Raw genomic sequence first — 24,589 nt, 5'->3', positions numbered from 1 at the left:
CGATTCCTCTGCTGTGAATATATCTAAACCGTAGAGAGACCGAGACAGGGGATCACAGAGTTTCATTGCCGCTAGTAAAGTGTAGTAGGCATCGTTTCCTGCGTTGTGGAGAAACGAGTAAGGTATATCTACAGCCAGCAATGCGTTCTTCAAGCTATTGCCGTTTTTCCCTTGGGTAATTGAGAACAACGTGCTCGTATCTACAGTTTTTATATTATCAGGAAAATTTACTCCTAATTGCTTGAGCCACTTCACATCACCTTTCACATCGTGGCCCACTAGAGCACAGTTCAATCCAGCGTTGGGTAGTTGGAAATAGTAGTCAATCAACGTTTGGGTGAAACAGGCAGCTTCATATTTGGTCATTATCAACGACGTACCGCCAACAAAGTTCCTGGAGTGGTCGGGAACAAATCGGCCATTTCTCTTTTCATAGTTTTCCTGGATAAGGATATGGATCTGGTTAGTTGAAGGAAGCATCAGCATCATCTGACCTCTGGGGTCAAAGATAGATATTCCGATTTCGGTGATCACATTAGTATTGATTTCCCAGGCCTCCATATCCACACTAAAGAGAACGCTTTTACGACCGAAAACTTGTTGCATACAATCTTTCAAGTAGAAAAGCTGGTGCTTGTGCTGTAACCGAGGATGACTGGCAAAGTTTTTATTGCTCTCTAGATATTGGTCTATATATGCTTCCAAAATTGGACTCGACTGTTGTTCAAGCGCATCCAAAAGTTGAACATGTGGTATTGCTGCCAAATGGTGCTTCAATTTCGTCAAGTACCCAGACGAAAGCTCCAATGGGCGAGGTCCAGGTCTGGCTACAACCTCCCTTCTTCTATTGTGATTCGGATTGGGTTTTTTGTTCATGTCTTTCGGAGGTCCGTTTCTGTTTTCCGAAGACGAATATCTGTGCCTTTCGTTTTCCATCTTCAGCAGTAACAAAAGCGCTGTCGCCAGTGCAATTGCTGAAAAGCAGTGATAGATTATTCTAACCTTACAACTACTCATTTTCAACTACCATACAAATTGCGAAGTGTGTCACGTGCTTCTCTTTAATTCAAAGTAGCATACTATAGAGAGCTCGACTATACAAGAAACTAGCTACCTAGCAGTATCCATGGGTTTGGGTTGACTTAGGGTAATCTTATAAGACTCCAAGAACTGCACTGAACACGAGAAGTCCTCCTACCATTATTGCATTTTTCCACTGAGGCCGTTCCAGAATCTGCAACATATTATTAAGAGTATGAGCACTATTAGTTTTATTTTTCAGAATTGAGTGAGTAGTTTGAGAATTGCTTGTTGATTCCGATGCTGAGCCAGAAGACTCTGTGAGGGTTGTATCTTCCCATTTCGACTGGGATCCGGTGAAACCCCATTGGTTATATGTGACTCCACTAGCAGCAGTATCTGTCAATCCGGTCTTGGCCGTGGTTCCAGTATTTGTCGCTGTTCCTGCTGTCGTTGTGCCTACTTGTGTTTGAGCATTTGTGTTTGTATTTAATGTGTTCTGTAATGTTTGTGCTTGTGTTTGTGCTGCTGTTTGTGCTGCTGTTTGTGCTGCTGTTTGTGCTGCTGTCTTTGCTGCTGCTTGTCCGTTATTGTTATCATTATTGTCGTTCAGGTCGTCGTTACTATTGTCGTTACTATTGTCGTCACTACTGTCGTCACTATCGTCGTCACTGCTGTCGTCACTGCTGTCGTTGCTACTGTCTGGAACAGAGTCAAGGCCCCCTAGGTTGGCTCCCATTGCAGGGAGAACCAACGAGAGGGAAAAGAGGGCCATTGGAGCAGAGTATATGGATGGTACAAGAGACATGATGTTGTGAGTTATAGGGCAACTTATGCCAAAGACCACCACGCAAATATTATCTGAAAATAGGCAAAAAGAGTGTTGGAAAAGAAAAATATGACTATTATATATTCGCTACATACATCCGGCGGTTGGGCAACTTTTATTGTGAGATATTTTTCTGTTAAATATAAAATGTACCGATGACAGGATCCCAAAGCTATTAGGGGATGTCTGCTCACCGAACTGGCTTCTAACCGATAGCATTGGCTCCTAATCGGGCGGTGAATTTGCAACTGTAACTATTGCGATTCCCCGATTCGGGAAAAGATCAACACCAGAACGCGAAATTTTCAAGTTTTCGCAGCCTGTGACGTCATGAAACTGGGGCAATAATATAAGCTTACTGCGATGCTCTACCATGCTGTTACATTGTACAATAGTATAATAATATTATTTTTATGCTGCGGATCTCCGACGTTATTGTGATAGGAAATCTGCCTTCATTCTAGAGACAAATGGAGATCCTGACACTTTAGGGCTGCATTAGATGCATCAAGGTCTCGAATCTTCTCCAAGTGTCTTGCGATATACTCTGAATATTGGGAGTTATCTCGGAACCGACGAAGCTTGACTTTCTCGAGATCGAGATCGAGGTTACCTTTGCAACAGAATCCCCTTCGGGAGCCTTGTGAACTGCTGCTGCTATCTGCTGGGCTGCTGCTCCCTGGTGAACCGCCACTCCCTTCTGTATATCCTTGTACAATATGTATGGCTCTGTTTATCTTGTCTCGATAGTCTCGTAGACTTATCTTCTGATCCAGTAAAGCCTCCATAATCGAAAGTTCCATTTGGCGTCTTGCAAGACTCTCGGAAGTGAGCGGCGAGCTTGGCATAGGTGGTGAAGTTGATTCGGCTGGTGGAGTCTCTTTCTCTTCAGCTATCTTTTTGCTGGCCATATTCTCATGGTGAGTGCCTTGATTTCGATCATCTAGCCTCTTGTAGCAAATTTTCATTTTCTCCCTAGTGGTTATCCACGACGAAGTATATTGTAATATTGCCATTTCCTCTTCCTGCACTGGTAGTTGTGGCCGGTTGTTGCAAGGTGTTAGCGTCTGGAGCCCTATTATTATGTTTCTTTCAGTGCCTGGAGTGATGTCTTTGACGAACAAGACAATATCTTCAACCTTGTTCAATTTTTTCATAAGTCCATTTATCTCGATCTCGTTGAATTTCAACAAGTTTTGATTGAGCTCAAATTTTGATATGTCCACTCTTATCGATGGAATACACGTCTGTTGAATCTTCCAGTTCATGATGTAGGAAATTCTTTCGTTCAAGTCTGAAAATGAATCAAATCGAAAGAAGCTAGATCCAAATGACAAGACTAGTTCCTCTGCCTCTATGTCATCGTTTGGGTTCATTATGAGTTCATTGAAAGTAGTGAAACTTTCCGTGTACCCTCCAACTCTTAATATTGTTATTGAAAATCTTTCTAACAATGAGTTGAGCTTCTTTTGAAGAATGATTTTATTGACACCCTGATTGCTTACTGATTGTTCCCGTCTGTAGTTGTTGCCGTTCAAAATTAAAACCTTATTAACAAAATTGGAGGTGTTCAGAACAAATGGCTTCAAATCTACAATCTTATCTATCGTGACTTTTAATTCCTCTGTTTCATTGCTGAAAGGCACCCCTTCAGAATAAACAAAAACATCATTAAGAACTCTATCCCACCCTGTCCAGGACTTGTTAGTACAACTTACAAATGTCCCTTTGTTTGCTATCTTCCCATTACCATCTCTGCCAGTAAACACCAACCCCATTCTATCAAAGACTCTAAGGCTCTGCCTTATTTGATGGAGAAAATCGATGATTAATCTTTTATATTCTGAATTTGGTAGCCCCGATAAGTTCGCCAATGGAACACAGATTATCAAATTCAAGGGGTATGGCTCAGGTAACGCAATAGATTTTGCGAAATACTCCGAAGGGATATCCCTATCTTCGTCTATCATAGTTGCAAGATTTCGTACGTCTTCTGGAAAGTCTACATTTGGAATAATCTCGAAAGCATTGGTAGTGATTTGAAATCTGTTTAAAGGATCTAATTTGTTCCACTTGAAATATTGTATTATTATTGACTCCCATTTTGCAATGATTAATGGGTTGGTGTGTCTAAAATAGAACTCAGGGATGGCTCCATTTCTCAAATTAAGAATAATTCCTCCAGAGAACTTATTTATGCTGCTGATATCCTCTCTTATCATGATCTTACCTATCATTTCATCTTTTCTAGAAAACAAAATAATCTTGGAAAACAAGAATACCTTGACAATATCCCATTCTACTTCGTTCGTGCTGATATACAAGTTATCAAACATTACCAAATTACCCAATTGGTCCGGATTAGGGGCCAACCCTGTTTCTTGCCAATTCTTTATCTGACTGTGGAAATATTTGTAGATTTCAGCCTCGACGTCGTTTTTATATTTTACATCTTCAGAGGTTATATCACTTTTCAGGAAGATCTGAGGAGCTTTAACTGTGAGCACGCATTTGAAATCTTGTATTTTGTCCAGGCCAAGTTCCAATGGTCTTGGGTCACAAGAAAGCTCTATCTGTGGTTTATAGATTTCGAGTCTACTTTGTTCGTTGTTAAGATTTGTGAAAGCAGGGAATTCTTCGTGTGTTCTGGGAGTTGAAAACTGGTTTCTCGAGCTGCCATCTTGAGAAGATTCGTCTGGATTCGTATTGAGCACGAAATCTTCGTTATCAACCGAGGAAACCAACATTTCCACGAGATTGTTATTGGTACACCAAGTCTGCTTTCTACATAATCCGCATTGAAGTTTCCTATCCATGTGCTTCCGATCAACCATCACTCCAAAACATGTCTTGTGGCACATATCCCCACATGTAAGGCTGACTGCAATTTCACCAGGAAGACACCTCGAGAGAAGTTCATTGCAGAAAGCACATATCATTTGGCTAACATTTTTTTCAATGCCATCACTGTTGAAACTAGAAATCATCTTGGTATCGTTGAGGTTCATGTTCTCCATTTTGGATAGGGGTTTCTTGGAATATACTTTATGTGGTAGAGACATATTAGGTCCTGTGTGAGTTCGTTCTGCTAGCATCGGCTTACCTGACGAAGCCAGCGTCGAAGTACTTCTGGTTCTAGGTGGAGATTGCTTCTTCATTTTTCAAGTGAAACCAATGATGTTTATGGACTTATGAATATTGAATACTTTGATGAAGGAAGCTATCCAGATATGTACATAGAAGATGGTACATTTCAAGAAAAGAATCCACGCAGAAAAATATCCGAATCAGTAGTCTTGTCATGGTAGCGTTTATAAATTATCTCGAAACGTCAGCAAAGCTATGAATACTCATCACTGTGTTATATTCAAACTCTAAATCGACTCTAATTATTATTATGCGCCCTAATGTATGTGGTACTGTACCAGTGTGAAAATAATTCAGGAGGTTTGGTTGCAACCCCTTATGTAAGAGATGAGAATTGGGTATTGTGTGACAACATGAAACACAAACAATAGCTTCAGGAAATGGAAGCCCGGCATGAGTACATGGTATTCTCGGTATTCGCGGCATACGAGACGATATATCTAGGAGCTTTACTGAGATATGGAACATCACCTCATGTTACACATATCTTTCCAAGTATGTCAACAACAAAGCTGCTATATTAAGATACAAAAATTAGACTAAATACTTAATCTTATAGTTGGCTCATTTAACTGCAATCTCGGCATTAATTCTTCTGATAGCCTTGGACACAATACCGAGCCAATCAACAAATCTCTCAAAATCGCCATCTTCAAGAGCTTCCTTCAACCCTGGGAAAGTTTGGCCTTCGTAACCTGTAAATCTACCACTGGCAAACACAATGTGTTTGAACCATGGTCTCTCGTACAAGCCCTTGTGGTATAAGAAGTTTCTTTCGAAATATTGAAGTAACTTATTGTGGCCCTTGATCTGGAAATGTAATTTAAATCTCTGCCAGAAGTTCAAGTCATCTTTGTTTTCATGTTGCGATTGAAGATCAAAGGTCTTCAAATCGAATGAGACAGTACTGTTTTGTAAAGTGTTAATATCTTCAAGAGTCTTCAAAAGGAGGTCCTCCAAAGTAGCATTCTTGTGGTGCTTGGAGTCGTACATCAAGTGACCCTTCATTTTACAGTCTCTCACGTTCAACAACTCTGGGAAAGGGAACCATCTTCTTGGAAGGTAAGTTCTTGAAGTAGCCTTAGAAATAAACTCGATATCAGCAATATCATGGTTCAAGTATTTATCCCAGGTCTCTTGCGAGATTTCTTGGTGGAACCACTTCTTTGGAACTGCCTTAATAGTCTCATTGTAGTATTTGATGAGGTCCTTAGAGTAATCAGTCAACTTGAAGTTGATTAATTCACGTTCACCCAAGCCGAAAACAATGAGAGACAAGTACTTAGCAGCCAAGTTATGGTAGACAAAACCTTTGTCGGCAAACTCGGAAATCCAGTAGAAGGAATCGTAGTTAGAATGGTAATGGTAGATAGGGTCACCCTTTCCTTGGCCAAAACCCAAATCAACAGAAGGGATACCTAAATGTTCCAAGAAGACAGTGTAGTCCGAACCAGATCCAAGGTTCTTGATGTTGTCACCTGTTTCCTGAACAAAGTGATCGTACAAGGAGCCAACACCTTTGGCTGGATATTCCAATTCCTTAGCAGCTTCTCTGAGGATGTTGTTCAACAATGGAGAAGCACCCAACTTCAAGTGACTGCCTGTAGTGGATGCATCCAAGTTCAAGTAAGCAACTACAGTACGCTTGTACTTGTCTGCAAAGTATTCACCTTGCTCAGTAGAGCCTAAAAGACCGTATTCTTCACCGTCGTAACTTTGGAAGACTATAGTTCTCTTGAACTTGTAACCGGCTTTTTTCAACTCACCCAAAGCTCTAGCCACTTCAACGATGGTAGCAGAACCGGAGTTGGGGTCTCCAGCACCACCCTTGATCCAAGCATCTCTGTGGTTACCAATTATGATAACTTCATCCCTCTTTTCGCCAGGAATTTCACCATAGACGTTGTACAAAGTGGAGATGTTGTAGATCTGATCGTTGTACAAGTTCAATGTATAATTCTTGCTTGGGCCAGTATAGTACTTGAAGCCTTCTAATTCACCAATCCAAGAATCTTCCTTAGCATGGTGACCTTCACCGTTCAACTTTTCCAAGATTGGCTTTACTTCACGGTATGAGATTGGCAAGGCTGGAATCTTACCAATACTAGCGTGTGGGTCTTTACGTTCTACACCAGGCTTAGAAGCATAACCAGGAGTAGTAGGATCTCCAGGAGTAGCACCTACTCCTCCTAAGAATTGTACACTACCTCTTTGTACTGAGCTTTCTTGTCTAGCAGGACCGTGGGGATACTGCTTGTAGCCGTTTTTCTCTGTAATTCCATGGTCATCGCCAGGATCAGAGTAGATCAATACACCAATGGCACCATTCTCTTGGGCAAACTTCACCTTCAAACCACGGAAAATAGCACCGTATCTGACAATGACAATCTTGCCCTTTACATCTACGCCCCATTCTTGTAACTGTTCAAAGTCCTTCTTGGTACCGTAGTTTGCGTAGACATATTGACCAGTAACATTACCATTAGCAGCATAAGCCAAAAAGGTAGGAACAGTATCATTTCCGTGGGTGGTCTCATCTTCTTTAAGTACGTCTTCCTTTAATGGAGCCTTGTACAAGATTTCCTCAGTTTTCGCATCCAATAAGTTCAAGTCATGGTCGTTAGGGTAACTGACATAAATCTCGTAAGTATCGATAGAAGCATCCAAACCGTACTCTTCAAATTTATCTCTGGTGAATTGCACCAAGCCAAAGTTGGTTCCTGCCAAATGAGGCTCAGCAGTATATATTTTGGACCAGTTTCCGGCCAAGTTTGTTTCAAGCGCATCCAAAATGATCTTCTTAGCCTCGGTCTCTGAGATTTCAGTACTCAAGTACAGAGCAGCAGAACTAAGAAGATAGAGAGATGCAGCGGCTCCAATGGCTCCAGCTGCGAACCTCTTGAGCCACGATTGCTTCCTCGAAGGAGCCACCTCTATAGGGGTGTAGAAACCCTTTTCGTCAGACATAGTAGTTTTAAGTGAGACTCAGTGAATTTTTCAGATGTACTAAAACTGATGATTGTTCAGAAAGAGTTCAGCAGCAAGTGCAAGGTCAATTGGAAAAGCAAAATGCACAATTGAGTTCCTCTAATAACAAAAATCACAAACAAGTTTACTCTGGAATTCTATTACCGAACTAGAGGAAACAATCCACTTTATATCTGAAAAACCGTGGAGCCGTGGCTCCGGTATCCACACTAGCATTACTAAGATAACGTGTATGCAGGATTATCCTGAATTTATCTGATACCGTACAGTTTTCACAGCCATTGTGGTGCCAGGCACGGTGGAGAGAAGGACCGAAAGTGTGGAAGCTAAGGTTTGTAGAAAGTTAGAAGAAAGTTTGTAGAACTAACCGTTGCCATGGCAATTAGAATCTAAAAGTTTGGGTAAGCAATTGTAAAGAAGAATTCCTCGCTGGTATATTGTTATAAACCTACAATAACGAAGTTAAGTCAGAGCTCCAAAGAAATACTCTCACAAGTGAAAATATTCTACTTATCATAGCTACGATAGATATAAATTATGTGATATAATAAACTTTTGATTGTATTTGTTTTTCAATCATTAACTAATTAATAATGAAATTGTCATGAAATGTTCAGAAAGTAGGAGAAAATCAGTTTTTTCAAAATTCGGTAGAGAGTCCCATTAAAATATAGTTCCAAATACTATTTGATCTCATCTAACTCCTCTTCATCTACCAAAGTTTTCATAAAGTCAAAATTACCCATTATACAGCTAGAAATACCAAAACTCACATGACTAAAATCATGTGATAAATATACCACCAGTAACAAAAATGGAATGTCGACCAACACAAGAACTCTCGGTGGCCAAGCTGGCTAAGGCGCGAGACTGTAATGGGTTCTCTCAGAGTAATCTTGAGATCGGGTGTTCGACTCACCCCCGGGAGATATTTTTTCCAATATACTCACACGGATCACGTGATTTATAATTTAAATCTGATGAGATGGATATAGATTTTTTTTTTAAGTACGGGAAGTGCAATCCTTTCATAGCTCTAACTATATAAATCCACATTCAAAATGGCATCCAAGAACTCCATAAATAAGCCAAAGATTAAGATCAACGCCCACAGTCATGCCAAGACTTTAGGAAGGAAAAGAGCTGCTCGTGCCAGAAAGAACCCTTCCACAAAATCATCTACTTCTAGATATGCTGAAGTTTCAGGCACTGCTACCAAGCCCAGCGACTCTACTGCTATAGCTTTATACACTGGTGAAGCTCCAAAGCCTACTGGTGTTGTGACAAACACTACTTTGTCCAACAAGAGAGCCAAGAAGCTTGCCAGAAACCAAAAGTACATTGACCAAAGAAAAAATGAAGGTTTGGGAAAGGAACATGAAATGGATGTTGAGGTTGAAACTGAAGAACAGAGACAATCCAGATTAGAACAGATCAAGAAGGCTTTGTGGTCTGTAGTTCAGAACCAGTCTGAGGGACTTTACAAGGTTGCTGTGGATGCTGAGGGAACCACATTAGGTGTCCAAGCATTTTAGGAGATTTCTTGCATTTCATTTCTTTCATATCATCTTATCACTTGTACACTAGCATAAGGAAATTTTATACTTGAATGAATATTGTATTTCAAAGTTGTGTATAAGAAGCGTGAAATATCTAGCGTATCACTCATAATCTAGTATAATATTGTCGAGTCATCGGCGAACACCTCGTGATAACTGAATATCAATTAGTGATTTAGTATATTCATATATGATCCAGTTCCAGTAGAACTCAGTACATTAAAGCTCACCTGCTACATTACATATTTAGTAGTATAACTTGCTAGTATATCACTAGCAATTATCAATATAAGTAGATACGTTGCTGGTATCAACATCTAGTATCAACATCTAGTATCTAGTAAATATATATTATTACTACTTAGTGAGCAAGCCCTTGGCTGTCAAGCTGGTGGCGACAGACAGTCTCAAGAAGTCAATGACCTCTGCTGGGTTTTCTGCACCGAAGACAGAAGTACCACCTACAATGACATTGGCGCCGGCCTTAGCAGCAGCATCTATAGTGTCTTTAGCCAAGCCTCCATCCACTTCAATGTTCAAGTCAGGGTACTTGTTTCTTAAGATCTCAACTTTGGCCATCATCTCAGGCATGAACTTCTGGCCGCCAAAGCCTGGTTCTACAGTCATGACAAGAGCCAAGTCGATTTCCTCTACAATAGGAAATAACACTTCCACTGGAGTCTTTGGCTTGACAGATACACCCACCTTCATGCCAGCAGCTTTAACCTTCTTGATAGTTCTCAATGCATCGTCTGTAGCTTCAAAATGGAAAGTATAACCATCGCCTCCAGCCTTGGCTATGTCCTCGATCCACTGTTCTGGGTTGGACACCATCATGTGGCAGTCGAAAAAGACTGGATTAGGGTCTGATCTGGGGAACTGCTTTCTCAAGCTGGCAATGATGGGTGCTCCAAGAGAGATGTTGGGAACAAAGTGACCGTCCATGACATCAAGATGGAGCCACTCCGCACCACCATTGACGATACACTTGCAATGGGAGCCCAAGTTGGCAAAATCAGAGGCTAAGATGGACGGAGAGATGATAGGCTGGACCATGGTGCAATCGCTTGTGGAGTGAAAAGTTAAGGAGAAAAATTTGAAAATGAAAAACGTGCAATTATAAATTTATGATTTATAACTTGAAAGTTGAAAATGGCAATGTTAGTGAAAAGCAGTGAAAAGTAGTTATCCATTTGAAAGTATTGGAGACTGAGTCTATCTGGTAGTAGTGCATGGTCGGTGGATGAATGGCCGGGCAAGCTTAATAGAGATCCGGTGTGTGCAGTCGCTGATTAAATGTTGGACCAGAGAATACGATGGATTAGAAAGATTCAGAAGCTACTAATAGTAGATAGTGTTGATATAGTTAGCCCTATGAGATAGTAATCAGCAAAGCTATGTTGATTCGTAAACAGCAGATGTCGTGGAAACTTATCGTAAGTTTGAAAGTTATCATAGACATGGCAGAGTGTTTCGCTTGCAATGGTGGCAGCTGAAAACGACCAATGTCTGCTGGGACAATTGGACCCAAAGGTATTGCCTCAGATTTCTTGCAAAAGCTTTTTTGGAAATCTAGAAGACCGGAATGCTATCTTGACCACATCTGTAGCGAATTCAGGGGCATACAGAAGTCGATTTTCGCAGCCAATTACAGACTCCAAGAAAGCAAAATCACCAAAAATAAGAATAGATTTCAAAAACTTGCAGCAGCCAAGCAAGAAATACCGACAGAAACGGATTATTACTATTTCTAGACTTCCACTTCAATTCTCTCTCTATCTTTCCTTATGTCTTACTCTTCCTATCCATAAACCAGATCCACTTGAGCCCCAGCACACGACCATACACACGTGACTTTATCAAGCACCGGCGATTTGAAGTACACCAACGATAGCCACAGACTTCTTCATACTCCATATTTCACAACTCGATCATGACTACTGTAGAAAGTGCCCCCACTGGCCTGTCATCAGGTGCTACTGAAGGTGCTTCACTTAAAGAGCAAATTCTCGAGTGTGCCAGAAGAAACAACACGGAATTACTTCTTTCCATCAAAGCCGAGCTCGATAACGACCATGAAAAGTTGGCCGATTTGATCAACAACACCAGTGAGTTGATTACAGGCAACACCTCTATGCATATTGCATGTGCCCGAGGCAACTGGGAGTTTATAGACATCGTGTTGGACATAGAAGGTGTAGAAATCGATCCCAAGAACCGAGAAGGTGATACACCTTTGCACTTGGCTGTGAAATATACAGCCGAAGAACCAGAACACGGTTATTTTGTTATTGACAACTTGTTAGATGCTGGTTCAGACCCTCGTATCTCCGACAAACACAACTTGAGACCCATTGACTACGTTTCCAAGGATGACACCAAGTTGAGAGATCTTTTGGAAAGTGCAGGTTATGCCATTTCCATGGAGATTCCTGAAGAAGAGCAATTGAACACAACCAATCCAGAAACTGCTGCATCAACTGGAGGTGCTGAGGAAGACGAGGAAGACGACGAAGCCTCTGCGTCTGACTCGGACTCTGACATAGTTGCAGACAGCGTCAACAAACTTACGATAGCATGAACGAGGTAGTATATCAGTGCGGCAGAGATGATGTATAGATCTTTTTGAATCACAACGAATAGCTTACAAGAGTAGTATTACAAAGGATAATGGTAGGAAGAGTAGAATTTCAATTGCTCTATAATGATTTGCTGTTCAATGAATAATTAAGTGTTCGAAAAGAAAATTACCATTTCAGATACTAGAGAAGTCAAAGCTATCTGAAGATGTAGGGGTCCAGTTGTGCAAAATAGAAGTGGCCATTTGTTTGCAGAGATTTCTTTCAGTAAGTGAATTCTTGAATTCGATATAGTTATTACCTTTTACATCACGAACAGCTTGCAATTGTTTGTACAACTGACGATTGCAAATAAATGACTCTCCTCCTTTTCTGGGAGGCTTTCCCTTAACAAAAGAACCATTACGAACGCCATTCTGTAGCACCTGGACCATTTTGTAAGGAACTACATAGAGCAAAGACAAAGGAGAGGGTGAATAGTTAGAAGAATCTTTGCTCTCTGGTTTATGGAAATCGTAAGCGTCTTTCTTGTAAGTGATCGTCTGAAGACGACGAAATCTTGCTTCAGGTTCAAGCTGGTCTGCGAACCTTGTAGCAAAGCACCGCTTAACATCATCATCAAGAAATTTGTCTTTCTGTAATATCAAGTAATCCAAGTAGATTTTTTCTGGAAACAAGGTAGAAGAGAGCGAATTGGTAATCCCGGTCAATTGCCGAATACAGAGCTTGTCAGAACAAGATTTGCTGAGGGTAATTTGACTATCCGAACGACCAGGTTTAGTTCGTACGATACCTAACTTGTCGAAATGGCCCCGACCTCTGCTAATGTCCTTCAACTTCCTTCGTTTGACTGGGAGTTGATTCTCTTGATATTCTTTTCTCTCATCTTTCCATGGTTCTTTATCCTCTTGTCCTTCCACTAGGTATCCCATAGATGCATCTCCACAAGGTGGTTCTGTAACTACTAATCCCAATTTGACTTCGTTTTTCAATCTGAACTTGTCACTATCAATAAGTGTCTCTATAACATCAGATTTTTCACCATTCCTTATCTTCAAGCACTCTTCCACCAAGAACCAATTGAATAGACGAAGTGCCAAGATCTCAGCATGCAGATCGTGAACAAAAAGACCATCAGAAAAGTCTCGATATTTGTCTGGTAATGCCTTAACTCCCGTCGCTACCGTCAATGGAACTGTTTCTATACCATCTTCCTTCTCAATGAACCCAACAACCCCAGCTAATACCGTCCATTCCTTAATGCCATTTGATCTTACGACGGGTTTCCCTGATTTGACATTCAAACCGTTAAACACCAGAACAACAGCATCTATCGCACATTGGCCAATATCCACATTCATAATGTTGAACAGTCAAAAAAAGAAAATGATTAATTTTCAATTTGTTCTGTACTAATTTTTCTCAATATTCATCATACCATAATTGACATTAAATGAACAAGGACAGTTATCACGGGTCTTAAAATTATGTACATTATCTACTACTAGTATTTAGCTCAATTTCAACTTATCTAACTCTCAACTATTTAACTTTATAGTTCAACTATCTTCCAATTATCTTTAACCTGTTCTTTCTAACCCAATACTATACCAATGATGTTCCAAAGTTTCCGCTTTGATTCTGTCCTGCAACAATTGGAGAAATGGCTACATCCAGATCCTCTTAACAAAATTCTCATGTTATCATTATACATTATACTAACGTTTCTTTCTCATCATGGCACCCATGATACCTAATCCGATGGCAGCAATGGCTCCACCAACGATACCAAGCCCAATAAGACCCTCTTTGGTCACCTGATCGTCAATTGTTACTTTCAAAGCCCTCGCTTGGCTATTTTCTGGTTCGGCATCAAGTAATGTATCAACATACCTTCTTGCATTGGTATAATCGCCTATCTTGTACGAACCGAGACTCAAGTAGTATAGGCACTCTCTTCTCATAGAAGGCACGTCTCTGAACACTCCGGTCAACAAACGAACACCTTCTTCTTGATGTTTGTGATTTGACGACTTGATGAGTCCCCAAGCGTAGTTGAAGGTGGTCTGTGGCGAAACCTCAGGTTGTTCTGCTTCAACCTGATTCTTGAGGATCTGAAGCTGTTGATTCAGAAGTGGCGAAGACAATTCTTCAAGAGCCGGATAAACCGACGACTTTTCCGACATATCGCTTTGTTGCTATTAATGGATATACGAGAGTTTCAGACAATTAGATCTGACGTTTAAACAACAATTGCTAAAGAAAGGAGGAATATGAATAGAAAATGATCTCATATATCACTCCACAAATTTTACAATATACTCCGATTAAATATTCCGGTATCTTACCCTCGTATATGATAAAGAGAGCGAATAGAGTAAAAGTAGAGATAGCAAAAGAGAATCTGAGACTACACAGAAATCTTGTAACATCTTACAAGTTGTCACAATCTTGTATTAAGCACCTGTCTTAACCTCAATGGTATCTTGTCTTCATATACCATAACTCTCCAGGACATATAATGTCTTGAATCACATACTTAAGTCTCTATCTTTGTCCGGATCTGGGAAGATCACATGACTTAAACGCGTTGCAACAGCGCGCTCAAAAATCAAACCTTGAATTTTTAGAGTCTATTTTTCATTTTCAAATCACCAAATCATTTTTCAAACTTCGGAATTCTCTTCCTTTTCCATCTCTAGACGTATTATCTCCTTATTTCTCCTCATTTCTTCCAAGCTCTTCTCCTGATACACCGAAATAATCCAGAGCTCATACCCCCCCTGAGCCTGCTAAAAATTCAACCCTGATAGATCAAAATGCTGGAAGCACTTCTCAATCTTGTCGTGCTACAAAACAGCCCAGACAACAACATTAGAACCCAGGCGGAATTGAACTTCAACACGGCAGTCAGCACAGACCCTTCTCAGGCTGCTTATGAGTTGATCCAGCTGGCAGTTTCGACTGAATTACCATTGGACCTCCGCCAATCCTGTTTAATTCATTTGAAACGTTTAGTGCCTCGCTTTTGGTCCATAGCCTTCCAGCAATTTACAGGCCCCCCCGTCAGCCAGGAATTGAAAACTGCGATAAGACAACAATTAATTGATGTGGCCGTAACATCAAACGAATCCAAATTGCGTTCAGCTCTGGCTTATGCCATTGTCCAGATCGCTCTGGCCGATTACCCAGACGAATGGCCCGATCTCTTGAACAAGTTGTATGCTGCTGCAACCAGCGACAGCAGCGAAGTCGCTATCATTGGTGGATTGACAGTTTTGAATGATTTGTTCGATGATCTTATCACCGAGGACCAGTTCTGGGAAGGTGGTGTTGGTTCCGAAATCACTAAACACATCTTACAATTGTTGGATAGCGACAACCTATCATCTGCAACTAAGACCATGGCCATGAAATTGTACCAAAGTATTGCAGCAACTCTAGAGAGTCCAGAGGCCTATTCATCAGAAGAAAGAAAGAACTGGGCTCTTCACCATATCAACACCAGCATCCCATTGTTCATTAGTGTTTTGGAGAAGTCACAAAGAACTTTCAACACTCAGAACCAACCGGTAAACCTCAGCGAGTTGAACTACAGATCGTATCTCTACAAGATTTTGGGTTCATTTGTTGGCAATTTCAGCAAGAGAATCTCTGCTGAGTACAAGAGATCCATCTTGTCGTTTGCGTTAGAGGACTTGGGCTTTGTTGCCCACCTCTACAAACAACTTATTGTAGAAGAAAACGAGTCAGTTTCAGTTCAAACGACTGCAGAGTTGAACGAACCAATCAGCGTGTTCAATAATTTGTTCAATGACCTCTTTCAAGCCATCAATGCAATTCAACACAGCTTGTCGATCAAGTCTCTTTCACAATTGACTACCCCGGCATTTGTCTCAAATTTAATCACTGTTACTATGTTGCCTAAAGAAACCATTTCAGAATATGAAGCGGACATTAACAACTATGTTACTGATGTTACCGGTCTCTCATCAGCGATGTCTGTACGTGACTCGATCAACGAATTGCTTTCTGAAATCAACTCCATAGATGCAAAGGAGATTTTTACTGAAGTATCTGCTTTCATTTGTACTGGTGGCGCATCTGATTGGAGAGTAACAGAGTCATACTTGTTTCTTGCCGAAAGTTTGTTTCAAAATGAGGATGCTGAAATTGTAGATAGTGGAGTTTCTATCACTGATATCTTGTCAGGAATCACAAGAAACATCTCGTATGAGCAATCTTTAGTTACATCCAGATGCTTCCTTCTTTTGCCCAAGTTTTTCGAGAAGTTTGAGTCTACGATTTCAGCACAAACTTTCGGAACGAAGGCTTTTTCGGATATGGTTGCCTTTGCATCACAATTGTCAAATTCCGACTCCAACAATTTCATCAAGTTCAGCGCATTGATCAGTTGCACTTACTACAAGAACTTGATAGATATAGCAGATAATTTGGACCAGAATTCTAAGAAAGAGGCCCAGTCTTCTGTGTTCAAATTAGCGGCCTCTTTGATCGAAGAGAGCGAAGAAGATGGCTTACCTCCACTTCTTGAAGCTATAACTTTTGCCATAAACATAGACCCATACCATGCGTCGACTCTTTATATAGATGAGGGTGTCAATGTTATCGATATCATCTTCAAGATCACTTTCAAGGACGCTGCAAATGTTCAATTGATCGTAGATTCAGCGGAAAGTTTGAGTACCTTGCTCAAGAATATTTCCATCCAGGACTACATGGTCAGTTGCGAAAAATCATTGCCTTTCATATTTGACTTGATGAACAAGGAAATTGCCAAAGGTTATATTGAGTATACTCCTGAATTGTATTTGTCATTGGAATTACTCAGTATTATAATAGATTCCGTTCCTGAATCTGAAGAAGGTTTACCTTCTCAGATCTTTTTCTATGCATTCCCAGCCTTGAAGAAATTGATTCTCTTGACTGGTGACAATCAAATCTTGCAAAGCTCGGGTGAAGTTTTCAATAATCTCTTGAAGAGAGCATCCAAGCATTTCCTTGATTACGTTGACCCAGAAACCAAAGCATCTGGCGTTGACTCATTATTGACAATTATTTACAAATTCTTGTCCCCCACTTTATCTGACAGTGCTGCCAACAATTGTGGTACCATTATTCTTTCCTTCATTACACAGTTTGAATCGTATTTGAGTAGTGAATTCTTATCTCAAATATTGGAAGCTACTGTCAAAAGATTAATCATAGCAAAAGAAGCTGTAACCATCGAGAACTTGATTCAGGTTTTTTGCCAGCTAGTGTTGAACAATGCAGCTGATATGATCAACTTCTTGAGTAATAACATTAATTTGCAAGATCCACAAACAGGAGAACAAAAGACTGGTCTCAGTTTCATTCTTCCCATTTGGTTCGAATCGTTTGAAGTGACAAGAGGCTACGAGAAGATCAAGCAAAATGCTTTAGCACTTGGTAAGATCTTTTCGCTTGGTGATCTGAGGATTGAGAACTTGATTGTCAATGGAGATATCATTCCGTACGAGGGAGACTTGATCATCACCAGATCGATGGCCAAGGCAATGCCCGATCAGTTCACACAAGTGCCAGCTTCTCTAAAGATCTTGAAATTGTTGGTTGGTGAATTGGACTTTCAAAGCCAACAGCCCAATGCTGACGATTATCTTCCTGAACCAGTAGAAGGTGAAGAAGGTGGCGAGGATGAGGGCTGGGAAGACATGGCTGATATCGGAGTTCCTAACTTTGAGAAGTTGAAGTCGTACGTAGATTCTGACAGGGAAGACGATGACTTGGACGACCAGAAGGGAGACGAGGGTCTCAAGAATATACTCTCTCAGTTCTTCAAGGAATGCACAGGAAAGAATTTAGGGCACTTCCTGAAGTTCTACGAGATGTTGAGCGACGAGGAGAAAAAGGTAATTTCCGAAAACGTCATATTTCAGTAACGAGCATAGAGCTAATAAGTACCACCACATAGTCAATTCCATTATATAGAAAATAGTTCAATATTCTTATATATAATTAATGCCAATACACTTGCACATACACAATTCCGACTAGGATAGATAATTCATATAGAGCCATCTAAGGATATAAATTTTAAAAATGATCGATTTTTCGCAGCCGTTGGTAGGTCTAGACAAAGTGCTCACAAATCAAGAATTTTTCAATAAATTCACGTGATTAAAAGATATACTTTCGTAGATACTTGATAGAGCTATCCATGGATTTCAAGTATAAATGATATTTGTAAATTGCGATGTGACAAATGTTCTATTCATGGAGATACTTGTATTGTTTTTTTTTTCTCCCAAATTCCCACCGATTCTGCGGATAAAACAGTCTACGTTTCCTCGGTATAGGCTATCTGGATAATCCTGTATAAATTCCGACAGCAGTAGACTGAAAAAGTTGCGATGACCTGGGTGACTCTTTGACCTCTACAATAACATACATATATAGAGAGCTGTTGCCAGCGAAAGTTCCTTAATGAGAAGTAGCGTTATACGAGCGTACTCCGTAGCATTTCGAAGAAAAAGTCCAGGTATCGTGGCCACCAATTTAGTCAATTTGAAGAAAATCACCAGATCATCTCCCACTGGAACCAAGAATAATATCACAATGGGTTTTGACACCAAAATCTTGACCGTCAAGCCGGAGAGTGTTCATTTCGGCAAGAATGATGTGATGCCAACTATAACTGACAAGCAGACGGAGGATAATATCCGTCTAGCTGCCAACGAGTTGGTCCATACCACTAATTGTGTGGGGTTTCCTACTGAGACTGTTTATGGATTAGCAGGTTCAGCATTAAATGACGACTCTGTAAGAAGCATTTATAGAGCCAAAAATAGACCAGCAGACAACCCCTTGATTGTGCATGTTTCATCTTTGGACCAGTTGAAGCGAAAGCTTTTACCTCGCGACTATGAGATTCCTTCAGTATACCTTAATTTGATTGACAAGTTCTGGCCAGGTCCTTTAACGATTTTGTTGCCTATTCATAAAGATTCGCCTATTTCCAAGCTTGTCACAGCCAATCAAAGCACATTTGCTGTGAGAATGCCTAATCATCCAATCGCTCGAGCTTTGATCGCCGTAAGTGACACGCCTCTTGCCGCACCTTCAGCTAATGCATCAACCAGGCCAAGTCCTACATTGGCTCAACATGTATTCCACGATCTCCAGGGTAAGATCCCGTACATCTTAGATGGTGGAGCGTGTGACGTGGGTGTAGAATCAACGGTTGTAGATGGACTTGTGTCCCCACCGATGTTGTTGAGACCTGGTGGAGTTTCCGTAGAAGAGATCCGAACAGTTGGAGGAGAGCTTTGGGAGAATGTAATTCTTTCCAAGAAAACAGCAGGAAAGAATGAAGCTGTGAGAACTCCTGGCATGAAATACAGACACTACTCGCCTACAGCAAAAGTGGTGTTGTTTGTAGACTGTGGAGATGGGGCCAAGGCTGTCAATGATTACATAGACCAGAACAATATTGATCCAGTTCAAATTAAGATCGCATTATTGAAATCCAGAACTTTCCAAGACGCCGACAAGATCAATTCTAACATATATATCCAACGAGAATTGGGAACTACTGGCTCTGAGATTCTGCACAACTTGTTCAAAGCGTTGAGAGAGATGGACGAATATGGTGTCGACTTGATTATGATTGAAGGAATTGACGAGAGTAACGAGGGATTGGCTGTGATGAACCGATTGAGCAAAGCAGCTTTGGTGACTGTGAAGGGTGGAGAAAGAGACGAAGGAAAGAATGGAAACTAATAGACGAGAATAACGATAATAGACGTAAACCACAATAGAATACGAGAAGAGAAGATGATACGAGATACAATATTCTGGAGCCGAGATCCCGATAATGTACTTATAAAAGAAGAGACTCTGAAAACTCAGAAATTGAAGATATACTGGAAGCATAATAGGCATACATAGATTCGGAGATTTTCTTTGCCAACTCCGAGAGCCAGTTTTTTTTGGTTTCACAAGCCAAGGTAAGCCATCATAGCGACCCCGACCTCGCATATATGGGGTGCATTTGATTTTAGATATAGACAGCATGTAGATAACCGTTCGCAGTCTTTGAAGAGCTCTTGGGGACTTAATTTAAGGGGCTTTATGGAGCCGTACACCGAGAGAAATCGCACATTGAACTTGCATTTACAAGAATACATTTTTGACATTTTTGCATTTTTGCTTTCTACATGAACTCACAAGTAGCTGAATTGTAATATAACCAGGATATATGAGTAGAACTTCAAAACTGGTACATTTCCAATATTCTCTAATTGTCCTGAGAGACTAAGAATTTAGAACTGTCCGGACAACCTGTAAAGGTCTAACCGCATTTAAACTCCGCAGGCCCCAACCTGCAAAAGACACGTACTTACCGAAAAAATTTCAATTGTCTATCTGTCAAATTGAATTGAATCTACCCTCTCTTTCCCAGCAGTGTCCATATTCCACAGCGTTTTCGTGCGAATTGGCATCCACTAATAGCTCCCTATAGTCTCTGTGACATTCTGCTACTCACAGCCCGTTTTCTGCGAATTTTTGCGAGTGCAAACTGAAAATCGCGTGGATATTTCTTTTCTCAGAACCTGATCCCATCTGACTAACCACTGTTTAGTCATACTCTCAGTTTACAGCCATTTTCCCTGGGAAAAAGACTAGAATAGAGATATAGGCTATCTTCAGGCGCGTATATCTGAAGAAGCGAAAAGACTTAATAAAGTTCATCCCATCGAAAAGTGGTTATTGATTCAGGCTGATATCTATATCTTCCATTTTTCGCTATCGAATATTGGTAATTTTTCAGATTGGAATTTTTCACTATCTAAACATCTCTCACTTTTTTTCACCTTAAAAAGCCACCATCCAATTTTAATACTGTTGTTATCTAACAGCACTACATCATCACTTGCCACCTACAACGTAACAACACCACATCAATTTGACTTTGTCTCATCTAATTGTTATCATTTCTGCATTATTCATCCATATTAATAATTTCACCACACAATGAGCGAAAACCCATTTCTGGTGTCCGCCGTGCTGGCTCCAGCCCGGTCCAGTTCTCCGTCGATCAAGTTCTCGCAGAAGTCGTTTGAAGACACGGCATCAGAGCTCCAAACTAACTTGATAACAGGTCTTTCCAACAGTCAAGACATCTTGAACAGAAGATCTCTACATGGAATAAACGAGTTGTCCAGTGAAGAAGAGGAAAGCGTCTTTTTGAAGTTTTTGTCGAAGTTCTATGAAGATCCGTTGATTTTGCTCTTAATCGGCTCTGCCGTGATAAGTTTCTGGATGGGTAACGTCGACGACGCAGTTTCCATCACGTTAGCCATCACTATTGTAGTAACTGTAGGGTTCGTGCAAGAGTACAGATCTGAAAAGTCGCTTGAAGCATTGAACAAGTTGGTTCCTGCTGAGGCTAAGTTGACGAGAAACGGGTCGACATCAACGGTATTGGCTTCAACGCTTGTTCCTGGTGATTTAGTTCATTTTTCACAGGGTGACAGAATCCCTGCTGATGTCAGACTTACTGAGGCTGTGTATTTGACCATTGACGAATCCAACTTGACAGGTGAAAACAGACCTGTCAAGAAGACCACTGACTCTCTCACACATACAGGAAGTGACGTCCCTCCTGTAACAAACAGAAGCTCCATTGCTTTCATGGGTACCTTGGTCCGTGATGGCCATGGCTCTGGTATAGTTGTAGCAACCGGTGCCAAAACCGAGTTTGGTGCTGTGTTTGAAATGATGTCGGAAATTGAAAAGCCCAAGACGCCCTTGCAACAGGCAATGGATAAGTTGGGTAAGGATTTGTCAATTTTCAGTTTCATTGTAATTGGTGTAATCTGTTTGATAGGCATTTTCCAGGGCCGCTCTTGGTTGGACATGTTCCAGATCTCCGTGTCGTTGGCTGTTGCTGCTATTCCTGAAGGTTTACCCATCATTGTCACCGTGACATTGGCATTGGGAGTGTTGAGAATGGCTCGTCGTAAAGCCATTGTCAGAAGATTGCCCAGTGTAGAGACCTTGGGCAGTGTAAATGTTATTTGCTCCGACAAGACAGGTACCTTAACTCAGAATCACATGTCCGTCACCAAGATATGGTCTACTGACTTCAAAGGCAGTTTCAACAGTCCTTTCCTTGTCGTTGACAAGTTGGACGATGAAAAGTTACATCACCAACTTACTAAGAATATTCGTAAAGTGTTGGAAACGGGTAATGTCTGTAACAATGCCAGATATTCCCACGAGAACGAAAAGTACGTAGGTAACCCAAGTGATATCGCTTTGGTAGAATGTTTGCCTCATTTTGGCTTGGAAGACATCAGAGGCACCAGAGAAAGAGTATACGAGTTGCCATTCTCTTCCAACAGAAAGTACATGGCTATCTGTGTTCACTCTGGTGACATGGACAAGAACGAGACGTTTGCTAAGGGGGCCGCGGAAAAGATTGTTCAACTTAGTAACAGATACTATGACGAAAATGGTGATATTAAACCGCTTACGGACGAGTTGAGAAACAAGATTTTGGACAGATCCCATGACTTGGCCAACGACGGATTGAGAGTTTTGGCATTTGCGAGAAGCAACAAGAAATTCTTCAACGAGAAACACGAACACAGCGAGCCCAAGGAGTTGGTATTCTGTGGTTTAGTTGGAATGAAGGATCCTCCTAGACCCAACGTAGCGAAGTCCATTTCGCTCTTGATGAAGGGTGGGGTTCATGTGATAATGATTACTGGAGATTCACCTACGACTGCTATTAACATTGCCAAACAGATTGGTATGCCGATTGTGGGCGACTCTTCTGTGATGACAGGAGACCAGTTGGAGTCGTTGAGTGAACAGGCATTGGCAGAAGCTATCCACAATGTTTCTGTCTTCGCCAGAACCACTCCAGAACACAAGGTCACAATTGTAAAAGCCTTACAAAGAAGAGGAGATGTAGTAGCTATGACTGGTGATGGTGTCAACGATGCCCCAGCATTGAAATTGGCCGACATTGGTATCGCAATGGGTAAACACGGTACCGATGTAGCCAAAGAAGCTGCTGATATGGTGTTGACAGACGACGATTTCTCGATTATCTTGAATGCTATCGAGGAAGGTAAAGGGATCTTCTACAACATTCAGAACTTCATCACCTTCCAGTTGTCCACATCTATTGCTGCCTTGACATTAATTGCATTGGCTACATTTTTTGGCTTGCCCAACCCTTTGAATGCTATGCAAATTCTTTGGATTAATATTTTGATGGATGGACCTCCTGCGCAATCTTTGGGTGTAGAGCCAGTCGATCACGAAGTCATGAATAAACCACCAAGAAAGCGTAACGACAAGATTTTGACCCAGATGGTGATCAGGAGAGTTTTACAATCTGCTGCGATGATCATCTTGGGTACGTTGTACATCTTCATCAAGGAAATGACCGATAACGAAGTCACTGCTAGAGATACGACTATGACGTTCACGTGTTTTGTTATGTTTGATATGTTCAATGCATTGGCATGTCGTCACTATTCCAAGTCGATCTTTGAGCTTGGCCTCAACAACCCCATGTTCAATTTTGCTGTTGCCGGTTCGTTGATTGGCCAGTTCTGTGCTGTATATGTGCCATTTTTCCAGGCCATTTTCCAGACTGAGGCATTATATTTGAGCGACTTGGTCCACTTGTTGTTCTTGACCAGTACTGTTTTCATTGCTGACGAAATCAGAAAGTACTTGCTCAGAAAGAAGAACAACTATATGAATGGAGGAGGCTTTGGAGTCTAATCCATGTCCATTCAAAAGCGCATGCTATGCCCCAAAAGCGAGCTGAAACCAGCTGCTAAGCTACTGTCATCTGCCCGATGCACGGAAGGACGCCTACTTTGTATAGAACAAGAAGATAGACAGGCTCGTCCTCCTCAGTTCACCATTTAGACAGTTGATAAACCTTACATAAGAAAGAGTAGCTGAAAGACTACTGATAAATCAGAGTGTATGCTCTATCATAAAGTAATATTACATGATATAATGATTTAGCTATGCGATATAGAAAGAAAGCAAGTATTTTACATTGATAATCAAGTAGAAATGCAATATAGACATATTATTTCTATGACATAATGAGAACCGTACATAATGCACTATGACGAAATTCCTTGTCATTTTTCCCTTTCCTTACAAAATAGAACCATTTTGGAGTGACGGAAGTCTGTCTGACTCAGCTATAACTCGAATGGCTAGTCTGGATGTTCACATGGTTTAGAGGCTTTTGATCTGGGTGACTCCGGCACTGACTCCGACTGTAACTACGAGTGCAGTGCGACTTTAACTCTAAGTTTAACAGCGACTCGGACTCAGCCGTTCTGTAAACATGACTCTGTCCACAACAGTTCCGCGTGAAAAAAAAAACGGAAAACTTGTAAAAAGCCCGAGACATATTCAGC

General features: G+C 40.9%; 11 protein-coding genes across 11 annotated transcripts; 5 read left to right on the top strand and 6 right to left on the bottom strand. All coding sequences in view use genetic code 12, as the record gives it.

The window, feature by feature from the left end:
- Positions 1–18: 18 nt before the first annotated feature.
- Positions 19–804, bottom strand: PICST_63845 (predicted protein; the record flags this gene model as incomplete). Its single annotated transcript, XM_001386545.1, has 1 exon — positions 19–804. A coding segment is annotated over one exon (786 nt), but the record flags the coding sequence as incomplete, so codon positions are not given.
- Positions 805–2,304: 1,500 nt separating this feature from the next.
- PICST_33957 (predicted protein) lies at positions 2,305–5,007 on the bottom strand (the record flags this gene model as incomplete). The annotated part of the gene is made up of 1 exon (XM_001386544.1): positions 2,305–5,007. One exon carries the CDS (start codon positions 5,005–5,007, stop codon positions 2,305–2,307), a length of 2,703 nt encoding a protein of 900 aa, XP_001386581.2.
- A 553-nt stretch (positions 5,008–5,560) lies between these two features.
- Positions 5,561–7,963, bottom strand: VPS70 (membrane protein involved in vacuolar protein sorting; the record flags this gene model as incomplete). The annotated part of the gene is made up of 1 exon (XM_001386543.1): positions 5,561–7,963. One exon carries the CDS (start codon positions 7,961–7,963, stop codon positions 5,561–5,563), a length of 2,403 nt encoding a protein of 800 aa, XP_001386580.2.
- Positions 7,964–9,045: 1,082 nt separating this feature from the next.
- Positions 9,046–9,611, top strand: PICST_66212 (predicted protein; the record flags this gene model as incomplete). The annotated part of the gene is made up of 1 exon (XM_001386721.1): positions 9,046–9,611. One exon carries the CDS (start codon positions 9,046–9,048, stop codon positions 9,517–9,519), a length of 474 nt encoding a protein of 157 aa, XP_001386758.1.
- A 289-nt stretch (positions 9,612–9,900) lies between these two features.
- On the bottom strand, positions 9,901–10,599 carry RPE1 (D-ribulose-5-phosphate 3- epimerase; the record flags this gene model as incomplete). The annotated part of the gene is made up of 1 exon (XM_001386542.1): positions 9,901–10,599. One exon carries the CDS (start codon positions 10,597–10,599, stop codon positions 9,901–9,903), a length of 699 nt encoding a protein of 232 aa, XP_001386579.2.
- Positions 10,600–11,476: 877 nt separating this feature from the next.
- ANK2 (ankyrin repeat protein) lies at positions 11,477–12,022 on the top strand (the record flags this gene model as incomplete). The annotated part of the gene is made up of 1 exon (XM_001386720.1): positions 11,477–12,022. A coding segment is annotated over one exon (546 nt), but the record flags the coding sequence as incomplete, so codon positions are not given.
- Positions 12,023–12,298: 276 nt separating this feature from the next.
- Positions 12,299–13,483, bottom strand: PICST_50851 (predicted protein; the record flags this gene model as incomplete). The annotated part of the gene is made up of 1 exon (XM_001386541.1): positions 12,299–13,483. One exon carries the CDS (start codon positions 13,481–13,483, stop codon positions 12,299–12,301), a length of 1,185 nt encoding a protein of 394 aa, XP_001386578.2.
- Positions 13,484–13,840: 357 nt separating this feature from the next.
- FIS1 (Membrane protein involved in organellar division) lies at positions 13,841–14,308 on the bottom strand (the record flags this gene model as incomplete). Its single annotated transcript, XM_001386540.1, has 1 exon — positions 13,841–14,308. The coding sequence occupies one exon, from the start codon at positions 14,306–14,308 to the stop codon at positions 13,841–13,843; it is 468 nt and encodes a 155-aa protein (XP_001386577.2).
- A 519-nt stretch (positions 14,309–14,827) lies between these two features.
- Positions 14,828–18,161, top strand: PICST_79723 (predicted protein). The gene has a single exon (XM_001386719.1). The coding sequence runs from the start codon at positions 14,942–14,944 to the stop codon at positions 18,062–18,064; it is 3,123 nt and encodes a 1,040-aa protein (XP_001386756.2). The 5' UTR covers positions 14,828–14,941; the 3' UTR covers positions 18,065–18,161.
- A 579-nt stretch (positions 18,162–18,740) lies between these two features.
- Positions 18,741–19,904, top strand: PICST_33949 (predicted protein; the record flags this gene model as incomplete). Its single annotated transcript, XM_001386718.1, has 1 exon — positions 18,741–19,904. One exon carries the CDS (start codon positions 18,741–18,743, stop codon positions 19,902–19,904), a length of 1,164 nt encoding a protein of 387 aa, XP_001386755.2.
- A 1,254-nt stretch (positions 19,905–21,158) lies between these two features.
- Positions 21,159–23,930, top strand: PMR1 (calcium/mangenease P-type ATPase; the record flags this gene model as incomplete). Its single annotated transcript, XM_001386717.1, has 1 exon — positions 21,159–23,930. One exon carries the CDS (start codon positions 21,159–21,161, stop codon positions 23,928–23,930), a length of 2,772 nt encoding a protein of 923 aa, XP_001386754.2.
- Between the last annotated feature and the right edge of the window lie 659 nt (positions 23,931–24,589).

Source organism: Scheffersomyces stipitis, chromosome 8 (assembly GCF_000209165.1).
Source record: "Scheffersomyces stipitis CBS 6054 chromosome 8, complete sequence".
In the NCBI taxonomy this organism is placed as follows: domain Eukaryota; kingdom Fungi; phylum Ascomycota; class Pichiomycetes; order Serinales; family Debaryomycetaceae; genus Scheffersomyces; species Scheffersomyces stipitis.
This window is presented reverse-complemented; position numbering and strand designations above follow the sequence as displayed.